This window comes from Arachis hypogaea, chromosome 5, assembly GCF_003086295.3.
Source record: "Arachis hypogaea cultivar Tifrunner chromosome 5, arahy.Tifrunner.gnm2.J5K5, whole genome shotgun sequence".
In the NCBI taxonomy this organism is placed as follows: domain Eukaryota; kingdom Viridiplantae; phylum Streptophyta; class Magnoliopsida; order Fabales; family Fabaceae; genus Arachis; species Arachis hypogaea.
In genome coordinates, this window is record NC_092040.1 from 105,930,459 (window position 1) to 105,958,105 (window position 27,647).

Below are 27,647 nucleotides of genomic sequence, written 5' to 3' on the forward strand. Positions count from 1 at the left end.
AAAAGATTTTATTGCCATTTAAAGTATTATGTATTAAAGTATTGTCATTTAAAATATTTATTTATGTATTAAGATATTCTGTATTTATTAGAGTCTATCGATACTCTTCTTTTATAGTAGCCTTTAATTTTCATATAATAAAATCTAACACTCTATATAAATGTGACACATCCAATAAACACATAATTATTATACTTATTTTAGACATACCTGAAATTATACCCCTAATTAAATTCTCATAATTAGATTTACTTTAGTTTTATCTCCATAACTATTTTTTTATTCTTTTCAGTCAAGTAAAGAAAAAATAAATTCTCCAAAATCAAATGTTATATACAAAATAAACAAAACAAAACAAAATCCTTATATTGAATATGTATACATCTAGAAAAAGAAAATAAATTTTTCAAATTAAACATTATATTACAAAATGAAAAAGAAACAAATTTTTTAGTACTATCATTAATGTCATAACTTAAAAAAAATACAAAATGAAAACAAAAATCAAAATTTTTAATACTATCATTAATATCATAACTTAAGATGGCCACTGGATTAACTATAGAGGTAGATGACAGAATAAGAACTCGATTTTAGAAGAATGTTTGGCTACAGGATGGTTCATTGAAAGATTTTCTTTTAAGACTTTCTCCGTTTTAAACCAAAAAGGATCTGTTATAGAAAATTTGTGGATTTTGGGATGAATTAGAGTGTATATGAAACTTTCAATGGATGCAAAAATTATACCAGTGAGAGTTAAAATTATTAAATCAGCTATATGATACACTAAGACCTGTTCAGATATCTAATGACAGAGAGGATAAGGTCGTCTGGAAATTTGATAGACAAGGAATATTTTCTACTAACTCATTTGTGTAGGTATTGCAGACAGAAACGCTTTTGGAGAACGTAACAAGTTATAGCTTCACCAAAATAATTTGGAGAGGATTAGTTCTGCCAAAAGTAGAGTTGTTTGTTTTGATTGGCAGAGTGAATATAAAGGAAAGATTGAGTAGACTTGAAATTGTTACTCAAGGTTATAATGTCTGTGTTTTATGTAAAAAGGATGTTGAATATATTCACCATTTATTTCTTGATTGTGAGTTTACTTTGCAGATGTGGTGTACGTGGCTATCTGAATTTGGACGGTTGTGGTCCTTTCCAAGAACATTAAAGGATCATTTTAAAATTGGAGAGGAGTTTCTACTAAAAAAGAGGAGCGTAAGAAGTGGTTGATGAGATTCTTTGCAATTATTCAGAATGTGTGGATAGAAAGAAATGAGAGGATATTTCGGAATAAGGAGACATGTGTGGGAGTAATTATCAACAAATCACTTTTGAGCTACAAGGATTGGAGCGGTGCTGATTCCTTTTGTTATTGATGACAATGTCAGAGATGACAAAGGAATTAGTTATTATAGTTTATGTTTAGTTGTTTGCTTTGTTATTTTTCTACTTCACTCTACTGTATTGAGCGCTCTTGTTTCAAAAAAAAATACAAATAAAACGTCAACTCGAACAAATCAATACCATCAGAGTATGTTTTATAAATCTGTTCCATTCTTCCCGACGTGCCCTTGAGTTTGCATCATTGGTGGTAATGCTTTCCTTGTCTAGCGGGTGATGCAGCTTTTTGTAGCAGTTAATTCGACATCGTTGTGTTATGAACTTATGATTCAATTATTTTTTAGTAAGTGGTATCAGGGGTACTTTTTCTATCTATATCAACATTAATGATCTAAAAATAATACATGAATGTTATCATAGGCTTAGAATTTTGCAAACTGATTTTTTTTTTTTAAAGAAGATCCTTAGAATTAGTTATTATAGTTTATGTTTAGTTGTTTGCTTTGTTATTTTTCTACTTCACTCTACTGTATTGAGCGCTCTTGTTTAAAAAAAAAATACAAATAAAAAGTCAACTCGAACAAATCAATACCATCAGAGTATGTTTTATAAATCTGTTCCATTCTTCCCGACGTGCCCTTGAGTTTGCATCATTGGTGGTAATGCTTTCCTTGTCTAGCGGGTGATGCAGTTTTTGTAGCAGTTAATTCGACATCGTTGTGTTATGAACTTATGATTCAATTATTTTTTAGTAAGTGGTATCAGGGGTACTTTTTCTATCTATATCAACATTAATGATCTAAAAATAATACATGAATGTTATCATAGGCTTAGAATTTTGCAAACTGATTTTTTTAAAAGAAGATCCTTGGAGTATTATCGATGTCTTCCTCAATTTCTTTGATTTTAAGACTAATAAAAAACTTCAACTCTCTCGTCACCCTCATCTCAAATTCACTTTTTATTAAATCAGCGAAGTGTTTGCATAATGAATTTTGAGTTGTTCCGAAAATGATGTTATCCGCATATATCTAAACAACTAAAAGGTCTTAATCTTGATGAAGAATGAACAAAGTCCAATTATAAATGCCTTTCTTGAAGCCGTTCTGAGTTAAAAAGGAACCCGAACGATTATACAAAGCTTTTGGAGCTTACTTGAGACCTTATAATGCTTTAAATCCAAAAGCCTATCTCATATATACTTTCTCATATATAGATTCATTTACAAGTTATTTTAAAATTTTTATTGATATAGAATTAAATTAAATTGAATTCTATTAGTAATTGAATTCATCATAATTGAATTGAATTTAAGCATTTGGGATGAATTAATAAAATTACAAAATTGAATTGAATTTCAATATTTGAAATATTTATCAAATGAATTAAAATTTTATAGTGGACATATTTATCTTTTTATTAATATAATATTATATTTAAATAATAAATATATTTATTTATTAAATTATATAAAATAATTAAAAATATTTTTCAATTAATTTTTTTTCAATTAAAATTTGTTTACTTCTTTTAAAAAAATAAAAATATTTGTCATCCTTATAAAATACTTAGAAGACCAAAACTATAGTCTACAATTAGTAAAGTTATCGACACAAAAATAAATTAAGTTATCTACTAACAACTCATAAATATTTTAATTCAAAATTTAACAAAAGTAAATTCATGCAACATAAGTATTTATTTGTCAAAATAAAGAATACAAAGTATCACTCAAAATCTACTTTAAAAAAAACACATGAACTTTGTGAAATTATTAGACATGAAACCAACTTAACTTGTTGCACAATCATCTTAAGAGCAATTTTTTTGGACATCCAAAGAAGACATCAATAAAAATACGATGCTCAACAAGTCACTCAACAGTTTCAAAAAATTTATGATCTTGTACACTTAAGTTACGAATTGCTTCAAATACCTTAGAAGTCTTCCAAATGTGAGGCTTTATAATGATAACAGCTTGTGCAATTTTTTTCATTGATGCAAAAACTTCTTTAAATTCTAATGAATTTTCATTACTTACTTTTCTTTTTTCACCTTTGGAAGATAAAGTATCAATAACAGATGGAGTGGCACATGGAGCTTATGTAGTTGAAGTTGCTGGAACACTCTCATTTTTATATTTAAAAGTATTGAAACTTTTTAAATAAATCTCATTATTCACTTGCATCTCATCAATATCATTAATATTGATGTCCTTCTCATTTGCCCATCTTCATAATCTTTCTTTAACATTTTCACTTTGTTGTCTAATTGCTATATCTTTTTTATATATCTCGCTAAAAATGTCCAAGTAATAAAGAAGTTTTTCTTTAATCTGTCTTAGTTTAGGATTAGACTGAAAATAGAAAAGAAAATAATTATAATCTAATATACATTTAGAACATGTACGTACAAATGCTATCAAAAACTAATACTAAATAGAAGTGTCATACATACTTTTATTAAAGTCTTTCATACTTCTGAAGTAGCCTCAAATGTCTTAGTAATTTTATTCCATTCTATTTCACTTTTGGATTCTAGTTCTTTTGTTAGTACCATTTGTTCCTTGAAAGTCTTTAAACGATTTTGTACTTTGGTCTTATTGATACTTAAAAAAATTTTTCATTAATTTCTTCTACTGCTCTTCTATAAGCTTCTGCTGAAAATATTTTGTCTTCCTTTTGTCCCTTATTCTTTTGTTCTCTGAGAACTTCAAGTAACAAACCATCTATGTCTATGGTCCATTTAAAATATGCATCTGGGTCATTTCCTCCTTCAACATTAACAACTTTTTGAGTATTCATATTACTACCTATTTTTATATCCATAACAAATTTATATCATAAAATACACCAATAATTAAAAGTATGACATGTTAACAGTAAACATCAAACAATACATAAACTAAAAGTCTTTGCATAAACAAGTAATAATTCAAATGATACATAAAAATCAAGCTCAATACAAAAGACTTAATAATAGAGTCTCTAAAAAAGACTTAAAAGTTAAAGCTCATTCAATAATGTAATCGTGCGGCTATATAGTCTCTCAAAATTTTTTCATTCGCCTATCTTCCCCTCTAACAATTTCAACATTATTAGAATTTCGTGCAGGCACACTATTATTGAGATTCCTTTTAACTTGTGTAATAAGTTCTTCGTCTGGATCAAAATTCATTAAGTTATGCAGAATGCAACAAGTTATAACAATTTCGCTCACAATATCTACATCATATCTAGCCATCTCTATTATGATTGAAAATCTATTCTTCACAATTTTAAAATCTCTTTCAATTACATTGCGCAATGATAAATGTCTTAAATTGAATAACTCTTTTGAATTTTCACGAGGGTGTCATGAATATTTTTTTTAAATGATATCGAATACTTTGATATGGAATGATAAAACCAGCCCTCAGCATATATCCAGCATATGCTAAGTAGAATTTACCTAAAAATAGAATTTAAACTATTTCCTTAACTAATACTAGAAGAATGTTTGTTAAAAATAAAAAAAATTATAGAAAATTAATACATTGAGAAACAATTAGATTATCTTTCCTACATAGTGCATTATCTAAAATTCATGAATCCGAAGTCGAGCCCTCCCACCTAGGCATCACATAGGAGAATTTTAAGTTAAATGTATAAGCTGCCAAATACATTCATTGTCGGATAACTTTTTCTTCCTCTATATTTTAATACATCTTCTTTTAAAACTTTCACACAAATATGTGTTCCATCTATAACACCAGCACTATTCTAGAATTTTTAACGAAAATTAGTGATATGACCATTTGAAAATACAAAAAGTATATATACAAATAATAAATGAATTTTATTTTAAAAAAATTACTTTAAAATATGAATAGAACCTTTCTTGACAAAGAATTTCTTATGGAACAATTATACCATTTGGTTGAACTAAAAATTGATCTTCAAGTGTTATGATAGCTTTAAGAATTTGGTGAAAATGACGACTAACTGTTTCAGTAGATCGACGAAAGAAAAAATTTCTTGCTCAAACACTTGTTTGACCACTTAAAATATGTAAAAACTTTACAATTTATTCTTCACCACAGCTATATTAGGTATCCCTAAGAAGTTCTCTTCCAGGAAGTATATCAACTAATCTCTTAAAAGCATCATAACTCATACGTATTATAGAACATGAGTTATAATGTGATTTTAATTGATCTATCAACTCCTCTCGCACATGATCTCTATTATATCACACATTATCTATATTATATCATTGATTATATATATATATATATATATATATATATATATATATATATATATATATATATAAATCCACATAAAGCAATACATACACAGACGTTGAAAGTCCAAACGTATAGGTGCAATCCGAATTTCAAATTTAGACCGTGGATAAAGCAATACACATACGTTGAAATAAAGCAATACACGTATCTTATCAATAAAGCACAGAAGGGAAGGAGAATGAAAATGGCGTTAGGACTTGGGAGGTGGAAAACTTTAAAAGTGAATGAGTAAAAAGAAAAGTAATTAGGTCACATAGATATTTTGGACATTTTACATTTTAAGTGAAATTCTAATGGAATAAAATTGTAAATCAGACCTAATTAGGTAAGAATTGATTTTGAGAGAAAACAATAAAATTGAATTGAATTCTATTTAAACTAATTTATTTTTTTTATTTGTTGTAAGTCAATTGAATTCTAGGGGATTTTCAAATAGGATATTAAGAAGACTGATTGCACATCTATGTAGTACAAAATGATTATCTAAGAAGCAATAAAGGCAAGGAAGATTGTGCTCACTTCCAACCTTGCAATTGGTACAAAAGTTTCTTCATAAGCGATTGCTTCCTCTTAATCATAGCCTTGGGCCACTAATCTTGTCTTGTTTCTAATGACCTTTCTAACCTCATCAAGCTTGTTTATAAACATCCACTTTGTTTCGATGATAGTCTTTCATGTGAAACTAATTAAGTGTCAAACTTGATTTTTTCTTAAACTACTCAAATTCCTTTTCCATAGCTTTAATCTAGGATGGTTTCTTGAGAGTTTTGAAATATAATCTAACTCAATCTTAGAGATAATAGCACAGTTGTTTTAAAAAAGATCATATTCTAAAGAAGGATCAGATTCTAAATCCTTCTAATGTCTCTTCAATAACTCACTATAAGAAAAACATCCATTCAGGTACACCTGAAAAGTGTAGTTAAAAGTGAAAAAAAATGATGCTTTAGGCAAAGGCTGTGCTTTTCGGGCTACGGAGACGCTTTAGTAGGGAATGCCTATTTGACCGTTGCCTATTCTCAAAGGCTACGCTTTTCTATACCAAAGCCTACGCTTTTGGCGTTTGGGAATAAGGTGCGCTTTTCAAGTGATGCTGTTCAGGACCAAAGATTACCCTTTCTAGCTTCCATGCTTACCAGAATAGGCTACACTTATGTTATTGGGCTTGGGCCCACTTGGGCCCAATCCAACCGGTTCGGCCCATTGGCCCGTTTTTGAACCAAACTCTTTTAAATTAGTGTCAACATTTGTATTTTAATTATTTCTACTTTATTAAACTATAAAATTTAATTTTATAATTTCTTTAATTAATAATTAATTTATTGGTTAATTATTTACTAATTACTTGGGGTTTACATCCTGCCCCCCTAACAAATTTACTCTCAAATCTTCGCATATGCTTCCTCGAATTCAACTGACTTCATGTCATTCATTCTGTCATTCTCCAACATCAATTCGAACACTAAGTCCCATTCTCCATTCTCATGTACAAGATCATAAACTTAACCAAATTCAAGCCTAAGTGATGCCCATTTGTTTCACTTTTAGCTTCGTCTAGCTCTTTCTCAGTAATCACACTCTCTCTTACCCTTTTAGGTTTCTATCTAAATTAAAACAATTTCAAATGCTTCTCACTATCTCAAAAACTAAATAATTCCTCAATCTCTTAGTCTGATTCAACCCGCTGTAACGTAACACACACTTACACTTTCTATTCCTTGATCCTACGTCAATCCTCGAAACAATCTCCTATCCCAAGACTTCTTTCTCACGTCATTACAACTCTAGAGCCACCAAATCACCGCGCTTCCTCAACGCCACTCAAATTATAAATCAGTAAGAGCTTAACCTTTACTCTCTTACACCGAACATCTCCTTTAATCTTTTTACCTCTCTAACTAAAAGCCATTGCCCTTTACTCCAGGTGCACAAGTTCTAATCCCTTGGTTTTCTTCACCACCAGGTCCATTACCGCCTCTATCACCATTTCTAGCTTGTTGTCTCAACCCGTCAGAAATAGCCTGTAAAGTAGCAGCCCTATCATCAACCGTATCACCTCACTCGCATCTACGAGATGCCTTTTGGGTCTTATCCACACCGAACAATTGATATTAAGGTGATCAGTCTTAATATCTCAAGTCTAGTGCATCGAATTTTCAAAAGTATGCTCATGAACATTTATGCTATATATGTCTAGCAGACATCCTAAATAGCATATACACACACCCAGAGTATGCCTGGAAGCATAGTTAGTCCGTCCCTCAGGCTCTACAGGAATGAACTGCTGTGATACCATAATGTAACACCCTACCACACAGAACTTTACGCTTAAGTCTTAAAACAGAGGTAGTGAGGTATTACGACTTCTAAAAATAAAATATGTATATATATAGTAATAGTTGGAAGAAAATTTTATATTTGAAGAGCTTTGAAAGAAAACTTAAGCAACAAGTCGCAAAAAGAAAAGCGCATCATTCGCGTAATGTAAACTTGCATACGAAGAAAAGCGACGACACAAGAATATAATGAGAGCAGAGGGTCAAAAGATACATAATGTCAAACACTTGGCTCAAACTACGAAGCCAAGGCTAGCCGGAGAATATTTACATAAATATATATACACACATATAACCCAGTAAATCCAAAATACATTAGCAGACACTTAGTTCTCCACCCAAAAGCCTCTAGGAGGATCAGATTCAAAATATATAGAAATACAAATGGAGAATTTTTCTAGACTTATATACACATAGCAAAATATCAAAACCAGCACCCCAACTTCGCTTGCTAAGTAAATCCAGATGCCTAGCGAGGTGCCTCTCGACCTACATCTGAAAACCACAAATATATGTATGGAATGAGAACCAAAGGTTCCCATCATGGTAATGGTGCCCACATAACTAACATATAATGTCCCAAGAAAGTCAGAGGAGATCTTAGAACTTCCGACATTAGATTCAAACTTAAAACTAAAATTGAAAATCATAAACAGGGTAGGCTATCTAAGGTTCTTATTTCTAATTCCTTTCTAACTTAAGCCTGAATTCCGCCATGCTCCAATCCTCCAAAGCTCCAGTGCACACACAAGCAATACAAACAAAGCAAGCACAAGTAGGATACAGATACAACAAACAGGACATATAGTAGTTAAGCATGAATATCAATTACGCAAACCCAATAATGCAAAACCAAACAAGACACATAAATGCAAATGATGCATGCCTTTTCTATTGGCCGTGAGCTTACGTGTTTGTTATTTTGCCAAAACCCGACACATCTGGTAGCTAACATAGATAGCGTCCTCCTGAAATCTGGTGATCGATACAGTACCACGATCCTCACCTGGCGAGCGGTACACCACCAATAACCCCACCATTGCGAGCGGTACGCCACCACGAACCTCGTATGATCTTCAATTGGAAACCAACACACGTGGGCGGTAAATAACCACGATCCCCACCTTTTGTGAGCGGTAAACCACCACGATCCTCATAGACATTTCGACACTGGACAAATGGTAAACCACTACGATCCTTGCCAGGTCAAAGCCCAAAACAAATTCATTTTCAAATTCCTCATAAATCATTCATATTCATTCATAATCATTCATTACGGTCATATTCATCATATACATATCACATTTCTTCACTTCTCATTCATAATTCATTATGTCTCAAGCTTTCTTCACTTCTAAACCAATATTTCACTCTTTAAACCAACCCAAAGGTATTCCAAACAATTCCATAACTATTCTATATCTCCCCACAACATTCCAAGACTCAATTTTTCTCAATTCCACACAATTCAAAAACAAAACAACATAACTCATATATATATATATATATATATATATATATATATATATATATATACATACATACATATTCATTAACGTCACAACTCACAATCATCATCATCCTCTCTACTCATTATCACAAGCTCATAACAAATTCAATATTCCACCAAACTACTCACATTAACAAGTTCACAACATTCAACGTAATCATCATTAATCGTGGCATAATCTTATCATCATTTACCTATCTCATATACCATATTAAACATCAAAATCATAATGGCATCAACCACAACCTCAAAGTTACTAACTCTCATACATATCGACCAATCTCAATCATCAACATCATTAATAATTCAATCTTATCTTACAGTTAACTACCTAAGTTTTTACGATACGTTATATTTTAGTTATGAGAGACCGAAATCATACCTTGGTCGATTCCTCCCTAAACCCGGAACACCTCAATTATCCACCGTTCCTCAAACTCCAAAGCTCCAACTCCTCACCAATTGAATTTTCAGCTCCTAGGATTCAATTCCAAGCTTCAGATATCCACCAATTTAACTCCAATTCAATAAGATACACGATTTAATTCATACAATATCACAATAATCAACATTGAGCTCACTAAATTACTAATTCACAAGGGTTAGGGTTTCCTTACTGTTACCCACAAGTCAAATGGATAAAATTCGATGATTATCCACCACTAGAGTACCGCTAAACCATCAAAATCACAAAATCTCTCAATACTAAAATTCAAAATCACAATTTGAAGAGAGAAAAACTGGGTGTGAAAATGTGATTTTCTTACCAAATTGTTTGGTGAGTTTTGTAGAGAATTCCAAAACGAACGCGTGGCCGCTGAAGGCTCATCAATCAGAACTTTGAATTGAAAGTTATGGACAAATGAAATTTGGAGACTTTGGGAATTTAGGTTTGCTTCTTCCCTTCCTTTCTTGCTGCGTGAAATGGTAATGAGAAAGGGAAGAGAGCTGATTTCAACTTATATATGGGGAGTTATGTGAGTGGGCTTTGGCCCACTTGAGGCCGATCCAACCGGTCCGGCCCGTTGGCCTATTTTCGAGCCAAAATCTTTTAAATTAGTGTCAAAATTCGTATTTTAATTATTTCTACTCTATTAAACTATAAAATTAAATTTTATGATTTCTTTAATTAATAATTAATTCATTAATTAATTATTTACTAATTATTCGGGATTTATATCCTACCCCACTAACAAAAATTTTTGCCCTAAAAAATTTACTCTCAAATCTTCGTATATGCTTCTTCAAATTCAACTGACTTTATGTCATTCATTCTGCCATTCTCCAACATCAATTTGAACACTAATTCACATTCTCCATTCTCATGTACAAGATCATAAACTTAACCAAATTCAAGCCTAAGTCATTCCCATTTGTTTCACTCTTAACTTTGTCTAGTTCTTTCTCACTAATCACACTCTCTCTTACTCTTTAAGGTTTCCATCTAAATTAAAACAATCTCAAATGCTTCTCACTATCTCAAACACTAAATAATTCGTTAATCTCTTAGTCTGATTCAACTTGCTATAACCTAAATCACACACTTACACTTTTCATTCCTTGATCCTACGTCAATCTTTGAAACAATCTCCTATCCCAAGACTCCTTTCTCACGTCAATAGAACTCTAGAGCCACTAAATCACAACGCTTCCTCGGCGCCCCTCAAATTATAAATCACTAAGAGCTTAATCCTTCACTCTCTTCCACCGATAGGGGTGGAAACAGGTCAAGCTTGTCATGTAGTCAATTGGCCTGAGTCTGGCCTGCAGCATGCTATAGGCTTTTTTTAAAGTACTAAGCCTGGCCTATTATTTAGCCTGGCCTGACCTAAAGTCTGTTAAAAGGCTTGATAATTTTTTTTTACAAAAATAAAAATATTATTTAAAATTTTTTAATAAACATATTTATATGTAATATATTATATTTAATATTTATAAAAAATTTTAAATTTTAAAGTATTTAAAATATACAAAACTATTTATAATTAAATATAATAAATTTAAAATATCTCATAATTTTGTTAATAATAAAAAATTATTTATATATGTAATTATGTATTAATAGGTCTAGGCAGGCCAATAAGGCTAATTAGTGAGTTTGGGTCTGGCCTATTAACATAATAAGGCTTTTATAAGAGCTTGAGTCTGTGCCTATTTTATAACAGGCCAGGCTACAGGCCCCTGGCAGGCCGCCTGACCTTTTTCCACTCCTATCCACCGAACATCTCCTTGAATCTTTTTACCTCTCTAACTAAAAGCCATTGTCCTTTACTCCAGTTGCACGAGTTCTAATCCCTTGGTTTTCTTCACCACTAGGTCTATTACCGCATTTATCACCATTTCTAGCTTGTTGTCTCACTCGTCAATAATAGTCTGTAAAGCAGCAGCCCTATCATCAACCGTATCACCTCACTCGCATCCACGAGATGCCCTTTGGATATTGTTCACACCGAACAATTGATGTTAAGGTGGCCAGTCTTAATATCTCAAGTCTAGTGCTTTGAATCTCCAAAACTATGCTCATGAACATTTATGTTATATATGTCTAGCAAACATCCTAAATAGTATGTACACACACCCAGAGTATGCCTGAAAGCATAGTCAGTCCGTCCCTCAGGCTCTACAGAAACAAATTGCTCTGATACCATAATGTAACACCCCTACCACACAAAGCTTTACGCTTAAGTTGTAAAACAGAGGTGATGAGGTATTACGGCTTCTAAAAATAAAAAAATACATATATAGTAATAGTTGGAAGGAAAATTTATATTTGAAAAGCTTTGAAAGAAAGCTTAAGCAATAAGTCGCAAAAAGAAAAGTGCATCGCTCGTGTGAACATAAACTTGTATACGAAGAAAAGTAATGATACAAGAATATAATGAGAGCAAAAGGTCAAAAGATACATAATGTTAAACACCTGGCTCGACCTGAGAAGCCAAGGTCGGTTGGAGAATATTTACGTAAATATATATATACATATGTATAACCCCAGTAAACCCAAAATACATAAGCATACACTTAGTTCTCCACCCAAAAAGCCTCTAGGTGGACCAGATTCAAAATATATAGAAATAGACACGGAGAATTTGTCTAGACTTATATACACATAGCAAAATATCAAAACCAGCACCCCAACTTCGTTTGCTGTGTAAATTCAGATGCCTAGCGACGTACCTTTCGACCTACATATGAAAATCACAAATATATGTATGGAATGAGAACCGAAGGTTCTCAGCTTGGTAACGGTGCCCACATAACTATATATAATGTCCTGGGAAAGGCAGAGGCGATCCTAGAACTTCCGACAATATATTCAAACTTAAAACTAAAATTGAAAAGCATAAACATGGTAGGCTATCTAAGGTTCTTATTTCTAATTCCTTTCTAACTAAAGCCCTAAATTCCACCTTCCTCCAATCCCCAGAAGCTCCAGTGCACAGACAAGTAATACAGACAAAGCAAACACAAGTAGGATACAGATACAACAAACAGGACATATAGCAGTTAAGCATGAATATCAATTACGCAAACCCAAGAATGCAAAACCAAACAAGACACATAAATGCATATGATGCATGCCTTTTCTACTGGCCGTGAGCTCACGTGTCGGTTACTTTGCCAGAATCCGACACATCCGGTAGCTAACCCGAATACCATACTCTTGAAAATCGGTGAGCGACACAATACCACGATCCTCACCTGGCGAACGGTACACCACCACGAACCTCGCAAGATCTTCAATTGGAAAAACAACACACACGTTGATGGTAAATAACCACGATCCCCACCTTCTGTGAGCGGTAAACCACCACGATTGTCACAGACATTTTGACACAAGCGGTAAACTACCATGATCCTTATCAGGTCAAAGGTTAAAACAATTTCATTTTCAAATTCATCATAAATCATTCATAATCATTCATTATGGCTATATTCATCATATACATATCACATTTCTTCACTTCTCATTCATAATTTATTATGTCTCAAGCTTTCTTCGCTTCCAAACCAATATTTCACTCTTTAAAATAACTCAAAGGTATTCCAAACAATTCCATAACTATTCTATCTCCCCCACAATATTTCAGACTCAATTTTTCTCAATTCCAACCCACACAATTAAAAAACAAAACAACATAAATCATATATATACATACATATTCATTAATGTCACAACTCACAATCATCATCGTCCTCTCCACTCATTATCACAAGCTCATAACATTCAAACTTTTTGAATCAAGTCATTATTCAATAACTAATTAATTAATTAAAATGGTAAGGATTTAAAATTTAAATTTAAAATAAAAAATTAGAAAATAATGTATTTGAAAAACTAACATATCTAATTTAAAATTTAAATATATGAGAACACTAGTGGTAGTGAATCTCTAACCGACAATAAACAACCTTTTAAGATATAGTCATAGTTGATTCTATATTTGTTGGATTTAAATGATCCTTAATTACATGAAAAAATAAGAAAACTATATTTATTCTTTAAGTTCAATACAAAATCAATTAAAAAAATTAGGTAGATAAATCTGTTACAAGTCCATAATAGAAAATCGCGCTCTTATCAGACAGCCTGATATACTAACAGTATTTTAGAAATATCTCAAGTTATAGTTATCCGATTGACTTCATTTAAGATTCATTTTAAATCTAACTCAATTCTCTATAAATTTGTGCCTAATAACTATTTCTAAATTCCAAACGTAGAAAATGTTATAGGGCTTGCAAAGTGACAATTCAGATTGGAGATTTCACATAAACACGAATTAGATCCTTCCTTTCTCATTCTACTCCTTTTTTTTATACAAAACATTCTAGTATTCACAAAGTCCACTCATATATTGTTCAAGAAGATATTCTTTTCGAATTATACGAACTACAGAATATTAAAATTCTTTCTATCCAGTCAATGATTCATACCTACATAAAAACATACACAAAGTCTAGTCATGGAACAAGTTTCTATTTGCTAATAAATCGCGTCTATTTGCATCGGAATACATATAGGAACTTCACTCGAGGTAGGGGGTTTTATGCTAATTTTTATATCATATCTTAAATATTTTTGAATATAGACATTAGCATTGCATGTCATGATATAATGTCTCTTTCCTTCATACGCATTATGCATTATAATAACAATCTTATGTGCATTAAAAAATTGAGAAAATGATCCTTCGATAAGGAAAGGTGACCCCCAAAGACAAAATAATCGAGATGATCCTTCGGTAAAGGAAGGTGATCGAATAGAGATGATCCTTCGGTAAAAGAAGGTGATCGGTAAACTTTTGGGAACCTTCGGTAAGAGAAGGTGACTCCCATCAATTTTATAATAATATATCTTTGTTGCCATAACTTCCTTCTTGTGTATGTCTAAATAAACTTGATTGTAAATTGAACTGAGGGAATGATCTTTCAGTAAGGAAAGGTGACCCCAAAAGACAAGATAATCGAGATGATCCTTCGGTAAGGGAAGGTGATCAAATTGAGATGATCCTTCCGTAAGGGAAGGTGATTAGCAAACTTTTGGAAACCTTCGGTAAGGGAAGGGGATTCCCATCAATTTTATAATAATATATCTTTGTTGCCATAACTTCCTTCTCGTGTATGTCTAAATAACCTTGATTGTAAATTGAACTGAGAGAATGATCTTTCGGTAAGGGAAGGTGACCCCCAAAGACAAGATATCGATATGATCCTTCGGTAAGGGAAGGTGATCGATCGAGATGATCCTTCGGTAAGGGAATGTGATCACCAAAACGTTTGGGATAAGAACCTTCGGTAAAGGAAGGGGACTCCCACCTTTTATACCGATTTGAGCTCAATACCTTCCATAAAAGCTATGAGAAAATGTAATAAAAAGTACAATAAAAAGTGTGATCGTGATTGTTCTTCTTTTAATCCTTTTTTATTTATAATTATGTTTATTATTGCATTCAAAGATCCTTCTTTCATCCAAAGTCCCTTTTTATTTGATGGATGATATTGTTTAAGATGTTTATTTTATTCAGATCTATCATATTTGACTTATCTATGCCAATGTTACTATTCTTCTCTTATTTATTATTTATTTTGCCTTGCTTTATGGCCTATGAGAATATTAAACCAAGGTTTATGAGTTTACATTTATATGTTTTAACGCTATAGACATTTTGTATGCATTACACATGTCATAACATAAGTAAATGAGAAGTATCTAAAAGTCACATCACTCCGACTAACAAAGACTTTTGAAAATAATAATTGAACAACATTGCATCATCATTGTTTTGATTTTAAAATCCGGAGTGGCTGGAGATGGATACGATGACACCATATAGATAAACTATTGAGAAACTTTTGTTTCTTACCCCTCTCTCCGTACCATCTTCAGGAACGATGCAGCACAAAGCAATACACTGCTCAGTTGAGGTGAAAAGACAAGTGCACTATTAGGAGCGAGCTATCAAGGACGTAGATACGAAACATTAAGCGTTTACTTTAAGAAGGAAGAATAGGCGATTGTTTCAGTAATATTTAAACAAATTAAGAGAATTAGGATTTCTTATGTGTCTTGTTTTATCCTTATTGAGTGATTATAATTGTGATCATGATGTTTCTTTTTTCATGATTATTTGACATGAGTAAAGTTTGTTATTGTTTGTATCTTTATAGTTTAGCATGCCCGTTTTTCATGTTAGTATATCTAGATCCACTTTATTTTTCAACTAGTAACAATTCTAATAAAAACTAGTTATTCAATATTTTTACACATGTAAATTATTTTATAAAAAGATTTCATATTATTTTAAAAATTGATGGGAGTCCTCTTTTCTTACCGAAGGTTCCCAAAAGTTTGCCGATCACCTTCCCTTATTGAAGGATAATCTCGATTATCTTGTCTTTGGAGGTCACCTTCCCTTATCGAATGATCATTCCCTCAGTTCTTTAATGTACATAAGATTGTTATTATAATACATAATGCGTATGAAGGAAAGAGACATTATATCATGACATGCAATGCTAACATCCATATTAAAAAACATTTAAGATATGACATATACAAATTAGCATAAAATCTCCTACCTCAAGTGAAGTTCCAATATGTATTCCGATGCAAATAGACGCAATTTATTAGCGAAGAGAAACTTGTTCCATGACTAGACTTTGTATATATTTTGATGTAGGTAAGCATCCTTGACTGGATAGAAAGAATTTCCATATTCTGTAGTTTGTATAATTCAAAAAGAATATCTTCTTGAACAATATATGAGTGGACTTTGTGAATACTAGAATGTTTTGTATAAAAAAAAGGGAGTAGAATGAGAAAGGAATGATCTAATTCGTGTTTATATGAAATCTCCAATATGAATCGTCACTTTGCAAGCCCTATAACATTTTCTATGTTTAAAATTTGGAAATAGCTATTAGACACAAATATATAGAGAATTCAGTTAACTTTAAAACGAATCTCAAGCAAAGTCAATCGAATAACCACAGCTTGAGATATTCTTGAAATACTGTTAGTATATCAAGCTGGCTGATAAGAGCGCAATTTTCTACTATGAACTTGTTACAACTCACATTAACAAGTTCACAACATTCAACATAATCATCATTAATCGTGGCACAATCTTGTCATAATTTACCCATCTCATATACAAGATTAAACATCACAATCATAATGGCATCAACCACAACCTCAAAGTTACTAACCTTCATACATATAAACCAATCTCAATCATCAACATCATTAATAATTCAATCTTATGTTACGGTTAACAAACTTAAGTTTTCACAACACGTTATATTTTATTTATGAGAAACCGAAACAATACCTTGGCTGATTCCTCTCTAAACCCGGAACACCTCAATTATCTACCGTTCTTCAAGCTCCAAAGCTCCAACTCCTCACCAATTGAATTTTTAGCTTTCAGGATTCAATTACAAGTTTCCAATATTCACCAATTTAACTCCAATTCAACAAAATACACGATCTAATTCATACAATATCACAATAATCAACATTGAGCTCACTAAATTACCAATTTGCAAGGGTTAGGATTTCTTTACCATTATCCATGAGTCAAATAGACAAAATTCGATGATTATCCACTACTAGAGTACCCCTAAACCATCAAAATCACAAAATTTTTCAATACTAAAACTCAAAATCACGAATTAAAGAGAGGAGAAATGGGTGATAAAATGTAATTTTCTTATTAAATTGTTTAGTGATTTTTATAGTGAATTCCGAAACGAATGCGTGACCGCTGACGGCTCATCCATCGGAGCTCCGGATTGAAAGTTATAAACAAATAAAATTTGGAGACTTTTGGAAATTTAGGTTTGCTTCTTCCCTTCCTTTTTTGCTAGTGAAATGGTAATGTGAACGGAAAGAAAACTGATTTCAACTTATATATGGGGGAGTTATGTGAGTGGTCTTGGGTCCACTTGGGTCCGATCCAACTGTTTTGGCCCGTTGGCCCGTTATTGGGTCAAAATCGTTTAAATTGGTGTCAAAATTTGTATTTTAATTATTTCTACTCCATTAAACTATAAAATTTAATTTTCTAATTTGTTTAATTAATAATTAATTTATTGGTTAATTATTTACTAATTACTCAAAATTTACAGCCGTTTTCATGCTGGTTGTCCGTCATTATTGTGGGATGAATTCCAGGTCCCTGGCAATGGCGCCAATATTTCGAGAGTTACCTAAAACGTTGATTTGGGTCTGAACGTGAGGTCCAGATTCCTTAGTTTGGCAGCGTTCGATCTCTTTGGTTTCGAGGTGCTACCTGTCTGAGTTCTTCGTTAGGAGGTGTGGGGTGGTACCTGCAAGAGACTCCGATACTTAAGTTAACAAGGGTTTTAGGCATGTTTTTAGTAGAGAGAACATGAATATACCTGAGGAGTGTCAGTGAATTTATAGTAGAATCGATAACCACTTTTGTTGGAGTAGTTCCATCTTTTCTAATAGATAACTGTTTCCTTTATCTTGGGAGTTCGTTAGCACTTATCTTATCAGAGAAGATAAATATTCCAATTGAGATTACTAGAGGTAGCTACCTGCTTGGGAAGGGTAGCCTAGCCCCTTATGTGGGTGTCCGACCTCTTTTAAAAAATTGGGTATGTGGGTATAGGCCATCTTTTTTAGATGAGTCTTTTATATTTGTTAGATTTGGCTTTTATTTATTGGGTCAGATTATGAACAAATAATAATAATAATAATAATAATAATAATAATAATAATAATAATAATAATAATAATAATTTACCATATAATTGGCAATAATAAGCTACATATTTAAAAATAATAACAATAAAAATAAATAATAAGAAAACGAACTAGCTAGTTTTCAAAAGGATAAAAATAATAAAAAATAGCTAACATATGTTTATAGAGGTAATTGTCGAAGGAGGGACGTCATATATAGAAAATTAAAGGGTTAAGTACGATTTTAATTTTTAAAGTATAGGCTAAAAAAATTTTTGTAATAATTTCTAAAGTTTAATTTGGTTTTAAAATTGTTTATAAGATTTAACTTAATTTTAAATTTTTGGCGGTGGAAACGGAGGCAGAGGTAAATCATGAACAGCTTCTTTTTCTTCTTCCCTTCTCCCTTCTTCTTCTTCCCTTCTCCAATAAGAAACACTCTCTTTCTCTTATTTTTTTATTTTATTTTAGAGAAAATTTTACTCTCCTCTCCTTAGAAATGGTAAAATGACATTCTCCTCCCCTTTATTTATAAAATATACATTTCTCTCTCCTATAACTTTTAAAAAATTTTCTTTTTAATCTATTTTAAATTTTTTGTGTTAACTAATGTTAACTTTATCTATTTTTTAAGAAAAATAAATTATTTTTTTACAAAAAACTCTTTAACAATTTTTCCTGTGATTAAATTTTTCTTACCAAAATACTCTTTAATAAATTATTTTTTTATTGATTAAATTATATTTTACCAAAATCTTTAAAAAAATAATTTTATTTTGGTAAGATTTTTTTATTTTAGTAAAGATACGATTTAATCAATAAAAAATAATTTATTAAAGAGTATTTTCGTAAGCAAAGTTTAATGAAAAAAATAAAATTTTCGCTAAAGAATATTTTTGTAAAAATAATTTATTTTTTCTTAAAAAATAGATAAAGTTAACATTAGTTAATACAAAAAATTTAAAATTGATTAAAGAATATAAAATTTTTCCTTTATTTTATATTTTTTTTTGTTATGGATAATTTGGTCCAAAATTTTAAAATTTAAGTAAAAATGACGATTTTAAAACTTGCTTTTAAATCTTAAGAACTATTTTGTATGTAAAAAAAAGATTGAAAACGAAAAAATTTTAAATTTATATCTTAGAGACCAAAATCATACTTAACCCAAAAATTCATTCTCCGACAAAAATATATGATGACGAGATTTTTTTCCCTTTTTTCTTTTCTGATAATTACTAATGATCTCAACCCTAATATAATATATCCGTTAAAAAAAACCCTAATATAATATATGTTCATATGTTGTTTCATCAATCATAGATCGTAAATTTGAAAGTGATTGCAGAAAAACACTATCAATCAAGAAAGCATGAGCCTACTCCACAAAAACCCATCTAACGTTTAATTTACACAATTAATTAATCAATTAAATTAAAATTAATCCTTGTCTAAATGATAAACCGTCATTTCAAAATCCCCACCTTTCTGGTGTTGGAGCGTCGTTCATTATTTGATAAACATCAGACCAAACTTTAAAATAACCCTAAACAATAGTTTAACAATAATAAGAAATTTTATCATTTGAAAAAAAGATAAGCAATGATATATATATAAAAGAAAGAAAAAAAATGAAAAAAGCCTAATAGATTTTTTATTTATGTAAAATGTTTTTCTTTTAATTTCAATTTCTAAATATTTAAGATATATTTTACATTTTTTATCCAAAATTTTTTTGTATTAAAATTTTGGCTCGTAAATATAAGAGATTTTATACGCTTTTTTAAAAAAATTAGATTCAAAAGAATTATTAAAAAATTTTTAAAAAATAAGAGATTCTTTCTTTGATTTTTCCAAAATTTTTATCTATTTTGCGGAGATTATATATATATATATATATATATATATATATATATATATATTCATTAAAAAAGAATATATATATATATATATATATATTGTATAAAAAGAAATTAATTTTGATAAGTTGTTAATATAAAAAATTTATATGTACATCTAATCAAACTTTCAACAAAGATAACTTTTCACACACATACACAATAAGCTTTGAGCAAGTTGAAATTAACAATTAAAATTAGGCTTGATTATTAATAAATAAGTGGAGCCTCATATTCGTAAGCCAAATTTAAATTTGTTCGGACTCGACTGAATTCTACTTTTAGCGGTAGCACATGATGATAGAGTGAAATGGCTATAACTATAAGTACATGAAATGGGGATTGCATGAAAGAGTAAAAAGAAACGGATAATCCGCAATAAAGTTTAGATAGTAGCCACAATTATTTAATGATAAAGATACTAATATTTGAAGATAAAAAAAAAAAACACTTTAAATAGGAATTATTCAATATCTATGATTTATTTTTTAAATCATATTGTATATTTAATTAAGATTTGACTATTTGTTATAGAGCAAACTATCAAAAGCGCTTTTGATTTTTTCTGACGTTGACCAAATTATCAAAAATGATAATGATAAAAATGTCAATAAAATATCATAAAACATGATAAAAATAACAAAAATGAATATATTTTTTGTAAGTGATAAATGAATTTTGTATTTGGTAAATCGTTTAGGTATTTAATTTAAATTTTGTAAAAATATTTGGATAATTATATAAAAAGTACATAAAAAATTAAATTTGATCTCTAAATTTTTTTAAAACTATTCTTAGATATTTAAAAAAAATTGCAAAAAAAATATTTTAGCATAAAATAACTAAATTTTAAGAATAAAAATACTCATTTTTTAATAATGTTTATAAGAAAATCATATCAAAATCTAATTTCTAAAATATTTTTTGAGAGAAGAATAATACTATACATTTAAGTCTTTTTGTTAATAAATCTAACCAAGTTGGTCTAACATAACAAAAATTAGTTATTACTAATATTATTTCAAGTCTTATTGTGTAATTAAATTAAATTTGGTTTATAAAAAACTTGGATGTATAATATTACTCAAAAATATATATTTAACATCAAGTCATTTTTGTCGGTATTTTTAAAAATCAAAAGCCATTTTAAAAATTTACTCTTATTGTATAACATAACAAAAATATTAAATATATCCTATCTTAATTATAGTAAAATTAATGCAGGTTTTGTTGAAAGGAATAATCCCTACAGAAAAATATACCAATAAAGAGAAATATTTCTCTATCATAAAGTGAAAGATTGCCCTTCATCTTTTTTCATCTATTTCTGCCCATATTTTTCATTTAGGTATTGCGAAAATGAAAGGAAATTAAAAAGCATTTGTTAATTCATTAAAAATGAAGAAATGAATTTTTTTTCTAAATATAGGGAAGAATTAAATATTGTTAATTATATATCTCAAAGAAAAAAAAAATACAAAAGTATATAAACTCAATTCTACTAATAGATTTTTTTATATGAATAAATTTTTATGGTAAATAAATCTAACTAAATTAGTCTAATAATTTATTGCCATAGCAAAAATTATCTACACAAATATGCACATAAAATCAGGCACTTCAAATCGCGCTTTTTTCTTTGGTTTTATTATTGATATTGTTTCTTCCTGCTTTTTTTTAGTGTAATTATTCTATTAGTTTTTATAACTTTATCGAATCTGTAATTAGGTTTTTATATTTTTTTTATTTTTAATTAAATTTCTATACGATTTTTAATTTTATAATTAGTTCATTTTCATGTTAAAAATATTAAAATTAATAAAATATTTCTCTTAAAAATATGTTGTCAAAGATCTAATTAATTTTTTTAATTATAAATTCTTTTAATTTGTAAAAAAATATTCAATTAACTATAATATTTTTTATAATAAAAATAATTTAATTATAAAATTAAAAATAATAAAGAAGGGATCCAATTAAAAGAAAATAAAAATATATAAATCTAATTAAAAATTTGATAAAACTATAAGGATCAACAAAATAATTAAACTTTTATTTAGCTGCTACTATTTTTTTTTTGTTGCTTCTTCTGCTTAATCATCCTCTTCTTCTCTTTTCTATATTTTGTTATTGATATAAAATATTTTTTTTCATATATTTTTTTCAAAAAACTAGAGAATTTCATTCAAACAAATAAGATTTTAGGTTAAATGGTATAAAAACATAATACAAAAGTAAATATAAAAATTTTAGTTGAAAATAGTCAAAATACAGAAATTTTAGTTAAAACACAAAACTTTTAGTTGAATAACACATAAATTATTTATGTGTTTTTCGTCATAAAATGTTTGTGTTAATTATAATTTTTTATTTATTTTTATATTTTTATTCAAAATTTTGTGTGTTTATCTTAAAATTTTTTGGTTTATTGTCACAAAATTTGTGTTTATCTTCAATTTTATGTTTTTGCTTCGCGTGTCTCTCTCCAAAAATTTGTATATTTTCCTTAAAAAAATATTATTATGTTTATCTTCACAAAATTTTGATGATTGTCCTCAAAGACTGTTTACGTTTATATATATATATATACATATATATATACACACATATATATATATATATATTTGTATTTTCTTCCTTTTTTCTATTAAAAAAATTATGTTTATATATATTATCACAAAATTTCTGCGTTTACCATAAAGTGTTTCTCTTTTATATTTTTCTTAAAAGAATTGTATATTTATCTTAAAAAATTTATGTATTCATCATAAAAAAATATATTTACCTTAAAAAACTTTTGTATTTATCTTAAAAAATATATGTTTATTATAATAAATTTTTAATTTACGAGCTAGCTTCCTGCGTTCGTTTTTCTTAAAAAATTCGCATGTTTACCTTAAAAAATCTGTGTTTAATGTTACAAAATTTATATGTTTGTCGACAAAGAATTTCTATATTATTATTGTAAAAAAAATTATGTTTTTTTCTTCTATTTCCCTTAAAAATATTATTTTTTTATCGTTACATTATTTCTATGTTTGCTTTCTATTTTTTATTTTTAAGAAAATTTGTATGCTTACTTTCAGAAAATTTCTGGATTTATTGTAAAAAAATATTTGCACACTAATGTCAGCTACAAAAAATTAGCCATTATAATATATATGTAGTTTAACTTATTTTTAATATGTATTTTATATTTTAATGTGCATTTTATCTTGATGATTGATTTTAGTATACACTTAGCATAATAAAAAAAATATATTTATTATCATAAAATTTGTGTTTATTGTTAAAATATATTTCTATATTTATTTCTTTTGTTTCTCTTAAAAAAAAGTTTTATGTTTACCTTTAAAATACTGTTTTTTATTACGAAAATTTTGTATTTATAGTCAATAAAATTATATGTTTATTTTCTATGTTTCTCTTTAAAAAAATTGAGCTTATTTTTAAAATATTTGTGTGTTTATCGTTATAAAATTTCTATATTTAATATATATTTTTTGTATTTTTGTTTTTTATGTATATTTTTCTTTTTTTCCTGTTTTTTATTTTCATTCTTTTTTCATAAAATTTGTAAAGAAAAAAGAAAGCAAAAAAAGAAGAAGAAAGAAACTAAGAAAACCAATATGGAAAAAATGCGGAAGAAAAAAGAGAAAAAGAAAATGTAGATAAAGGAGGGAAAGAGAAAAAAGAAAGAAAATAATAAAAATTAGTGGCTTATGCTATTATGCACGAGTATGAAAAATTAAGAAAAGCTAATTAAACGTGCTTAGTTAGATTTAGTTACAGAATTAATATATGAAGGACACAAAATATAATAAATATATTTTTATTTTTATTTATTCTTCCAAGATAGGAAAGGGAATTCAATTTCTTAGTTTCATTAGATTTAGGTCCAGTTTGGGTAACCAACTTAATTAAGCTTCTTTTGATAAAATAATTTAAAAAATAAATGGCTCTATTAAAAGTAACTTATAAATAAGTTATTTTATATTTGAATTTTTAACTCTAAAAGTATTTATTTTATAGAAATGTGATGAAAAGTAAAAGTATTATGAGAGAAATTATTTTTTTAACTTCTCTATAAGCTCCTAAATAGCTTCTTAGAAAGTTAAAATTTAATTTTAAAAATTACACTAGACATTAATACTATTACTTTTCATAAGTCAAAAATAAAAAAAAGTTACTTCTAAAATTTTCAAACGGACTTATATTACTTTAGTTAGCAGTGCCTCCATTTTAAATTATTTTTTAAAAAGCAGACACACACGAACTCATATATTAAGATAATAAAAAAATGAATTAATAACGTTTAAAATTATATTAATACGTAAATAACTTTTAAATAAATGAATATATAATTAATTCTTAGTCAACTATCTATTAAATTGAAGTTTTTTTTAAAAAATTCATATAATATTAAGAGTTAATTTAAAATACCAAAATTTTCTATTTTGAACAGGTATTTTGAAAACGAAGATAGTAATTAATATAAATAATTTGTAAGTTTTAAAATAAAATATGTAATCTTTGAATAGAATGATCTTTTAAAATATTTATCTGATCTATATTTTTTATTGTCAGTAAAAATTATCATCTTCAGAGTAAATGTATTTTTTATGCTTTGAAAATTTGTTCAAAAGATAAAGCGTTAAACGTCTATCTATAATTTAAAAATATCTAGTCAATTGTTAAATAACATTTAAGTAATTTATTTAAGTGGCTCTTGTTATTAGACTCGCAGCTCTTAACATATTAATAATTCATCATTTACATGATCATTTAGATTAGTTAGTTTACTTAGTTGTATTATTAGAGACTGATTAAAAATTTTTTAATTGTAAAAGAATAAATAAATAATAAAAAATAAAAAATGATATTTACCATTTTTTATTTTTGATATTGGAAAAAATATGGAGTATAACCGAGTTATAGGAGTGTAGGGGCTTCACGCGAGTGTGACGACTGTGATCAAGAAATTGGATAATTTGATTTGAAGCACAGTAATCAAACGGTCCGATTAGAAGTTGGGTAGTACACAAATCGAACCGTCCGATTTGCGCCCCCAAACGTCAAACATGCATGCATCCCTCTCCTACTTGTATACCCCCAACCACGCGTCAAACATGCATGCATCCCTCTTCTACTTGTATACAATCGTCGGAGTTCTATGTTACTAATTATCTTCATCATTCTAATTATGTAAGTTTTTATTTTTAAATATTTTGATTTAATTAAAATAATAGTGATAATGTTAGAGATTAATAGTTTATTATAGTGATAATATTAGAGGTTAATGTAGTAATAATTTTTAAATATTTTGATTTAATTAAAATAATAGTGATAATGTTAGAAATTAGTTGTTTATTATGGTGATAATATTAGAGATTAGTATAATAATTGTTAAATATTTTAATTTAATTAAAATCATAATAATAATTTTAGAGATTAGTAGTAATAAATTACAGTGATAATATCAGAAATTAGTGTAGTAATAATTTTTATTAAGATTATGGATATACGATAATAAATTAATTATTTTTATTAATAGATTGTTATAGTAATAATTTATATTAAAATGTGTAGGTATGATAATAAAATAATTAATATTAATTGTTATCAATAAATTTATTGTAGTAATAATTTTTATTAAGATTATACATGTGATAATAAATAAATTAATTAGTATTAATGGTTAATAATAAATTTATTGTATTAATAATTTTTATTAAGATCTAGGTACGATAATAAAATAATTATTATGAGTATAATATAGAAGATATATACAAATAATTAAATTAATTATTTTTATTATGAGTATAATATAGATATTTAATAAAGAATTAATAATTTATTATTGTGTGTTGTTAGAATAGAATAGAATAGTTACATGAAATTGTTTGTTATGTTAAAAGTGTAAATATTATAATAGAATAGTTACTTAATTAATGTATTATTATTATTATTATTATTATTATTATTATTATTATTATTATTATTATTATTATTATTGTTGTTGTTGTTGTTGTTGTTGTTGTTAACATGATTATGTTTTATTCGTTATGTGATAATGAAAATTTGATTCTGTTAAATTTAATTTGTTAATTAAATAAGATTATATTTGTTTAATGTGATCTATGACTACGTTTTGTAGGGTTCTCGGATATTGCAATGTGACCACTACATTTTGCTGGATTCGTACAATCAAATTGTGAAGGGATATTTACGGGAGACTGACTTTTATTACGTTTTTCAAATTGGAATTGTCCAATATCAGTCAGCATTGGTTAATGCTCTGATCGAGAGATGGCACCGTAAGACTCATATGTTCCATTTTTCGGTTGGTGAGTATGCTGTGATGCTAGAGGACGTGGCAATAATTCTTGATCTTCCGACGAATGATCTGCCAGTTACAGGACTGACACTCAATAATTATGAGGCGTTAGAGGCTGAATGCTTAGATCAGTTTGATGTTGCACCTAGAAAGACAGAGTGTAGAGGAAGCTTCATCAAGTTGACGTGGTTTCGAGGACTGAAAGATCATTTGGTGTTGGCTGACGATATTCACATTCAGAGGTACGTGAAGTGTCACATAATGTTATTGTTTGGGACCGTTATGTTTGGAGATAAATTTGGGGCAGAGGTACACTGAAAGTTTCTGCCATTACTCCGTAACTTTGCTGGGATCATACAATTTAGTTGGGGATCGACATGCCTGGCACACCTGTATAGAGCGTTGTGTAGGGTAACTCGTGTCAACTGCAAGGAGATTGATGGTCTACTAACACTTTTACTTACCCGGGCTTGGATTCGTCTACCATTTCTTGCGCCGATTCCTGGCAATCTTCGACTATTTCCGATTGCAAACAGGTAAATTTAATTACTATCTGCTTTGAAAAATTGTAGCACGCTGTATTTTAAATTTGATTGATAAAAGTTAATTAACGAATTGTCTGATGTCAGGTGGCGTAACTGGGAGCATGCTGATCACCCTTACAGATTTCGTAGTCTTGTTCACTTTAGGAGAGCATTAGATAATCTGCAAGAATGA

At 28.7% G+C, this 27,647-nt stretch overlaps 1 protein-coding gene across 1 annotated transcript; it reads left to right on the forward strand.

The window, feature by feature from the left end:
* Window positions 1-543: 543 nt before the first annotated feature.
* LOC112803942 (protein MAIN-LIKE 2-like) lies at window positions 544-27,647 on the forward strand. The gene is made up of 4 exons (XM_025847391.1): window positions 544-567; window positions 26,751-27,172; window positions 27,296-27,466; window positions 27,560-27,647. Exons 1-4 carry the CDS (start codon window positions 544-546, stop codon window positions 27,645-27,647), a joined length of 705 nt encoding a protein of 234 aa, XP_025703176.1.

Coding starts and splice junctions, on each gene's coding strand:
- LOC112803942 (XM_025847391.1), top strand. CDS start 544: ATGGCCACTGGATTAACTATAGAG. Junction 568..26,750: donor CCACTGGATTAACTATAGAG/GTAGATGACAGA, acceptor TACGTTTTGTAG/GGTTCTCGGATATTGCAATG. Junction 27,467..27,559: donor CTATTTCCGATTGCAAACAG/GTAAATTTAATT, acceptor GTCTGATGTCAG/GTGGCGTAACTGGGAGCATG.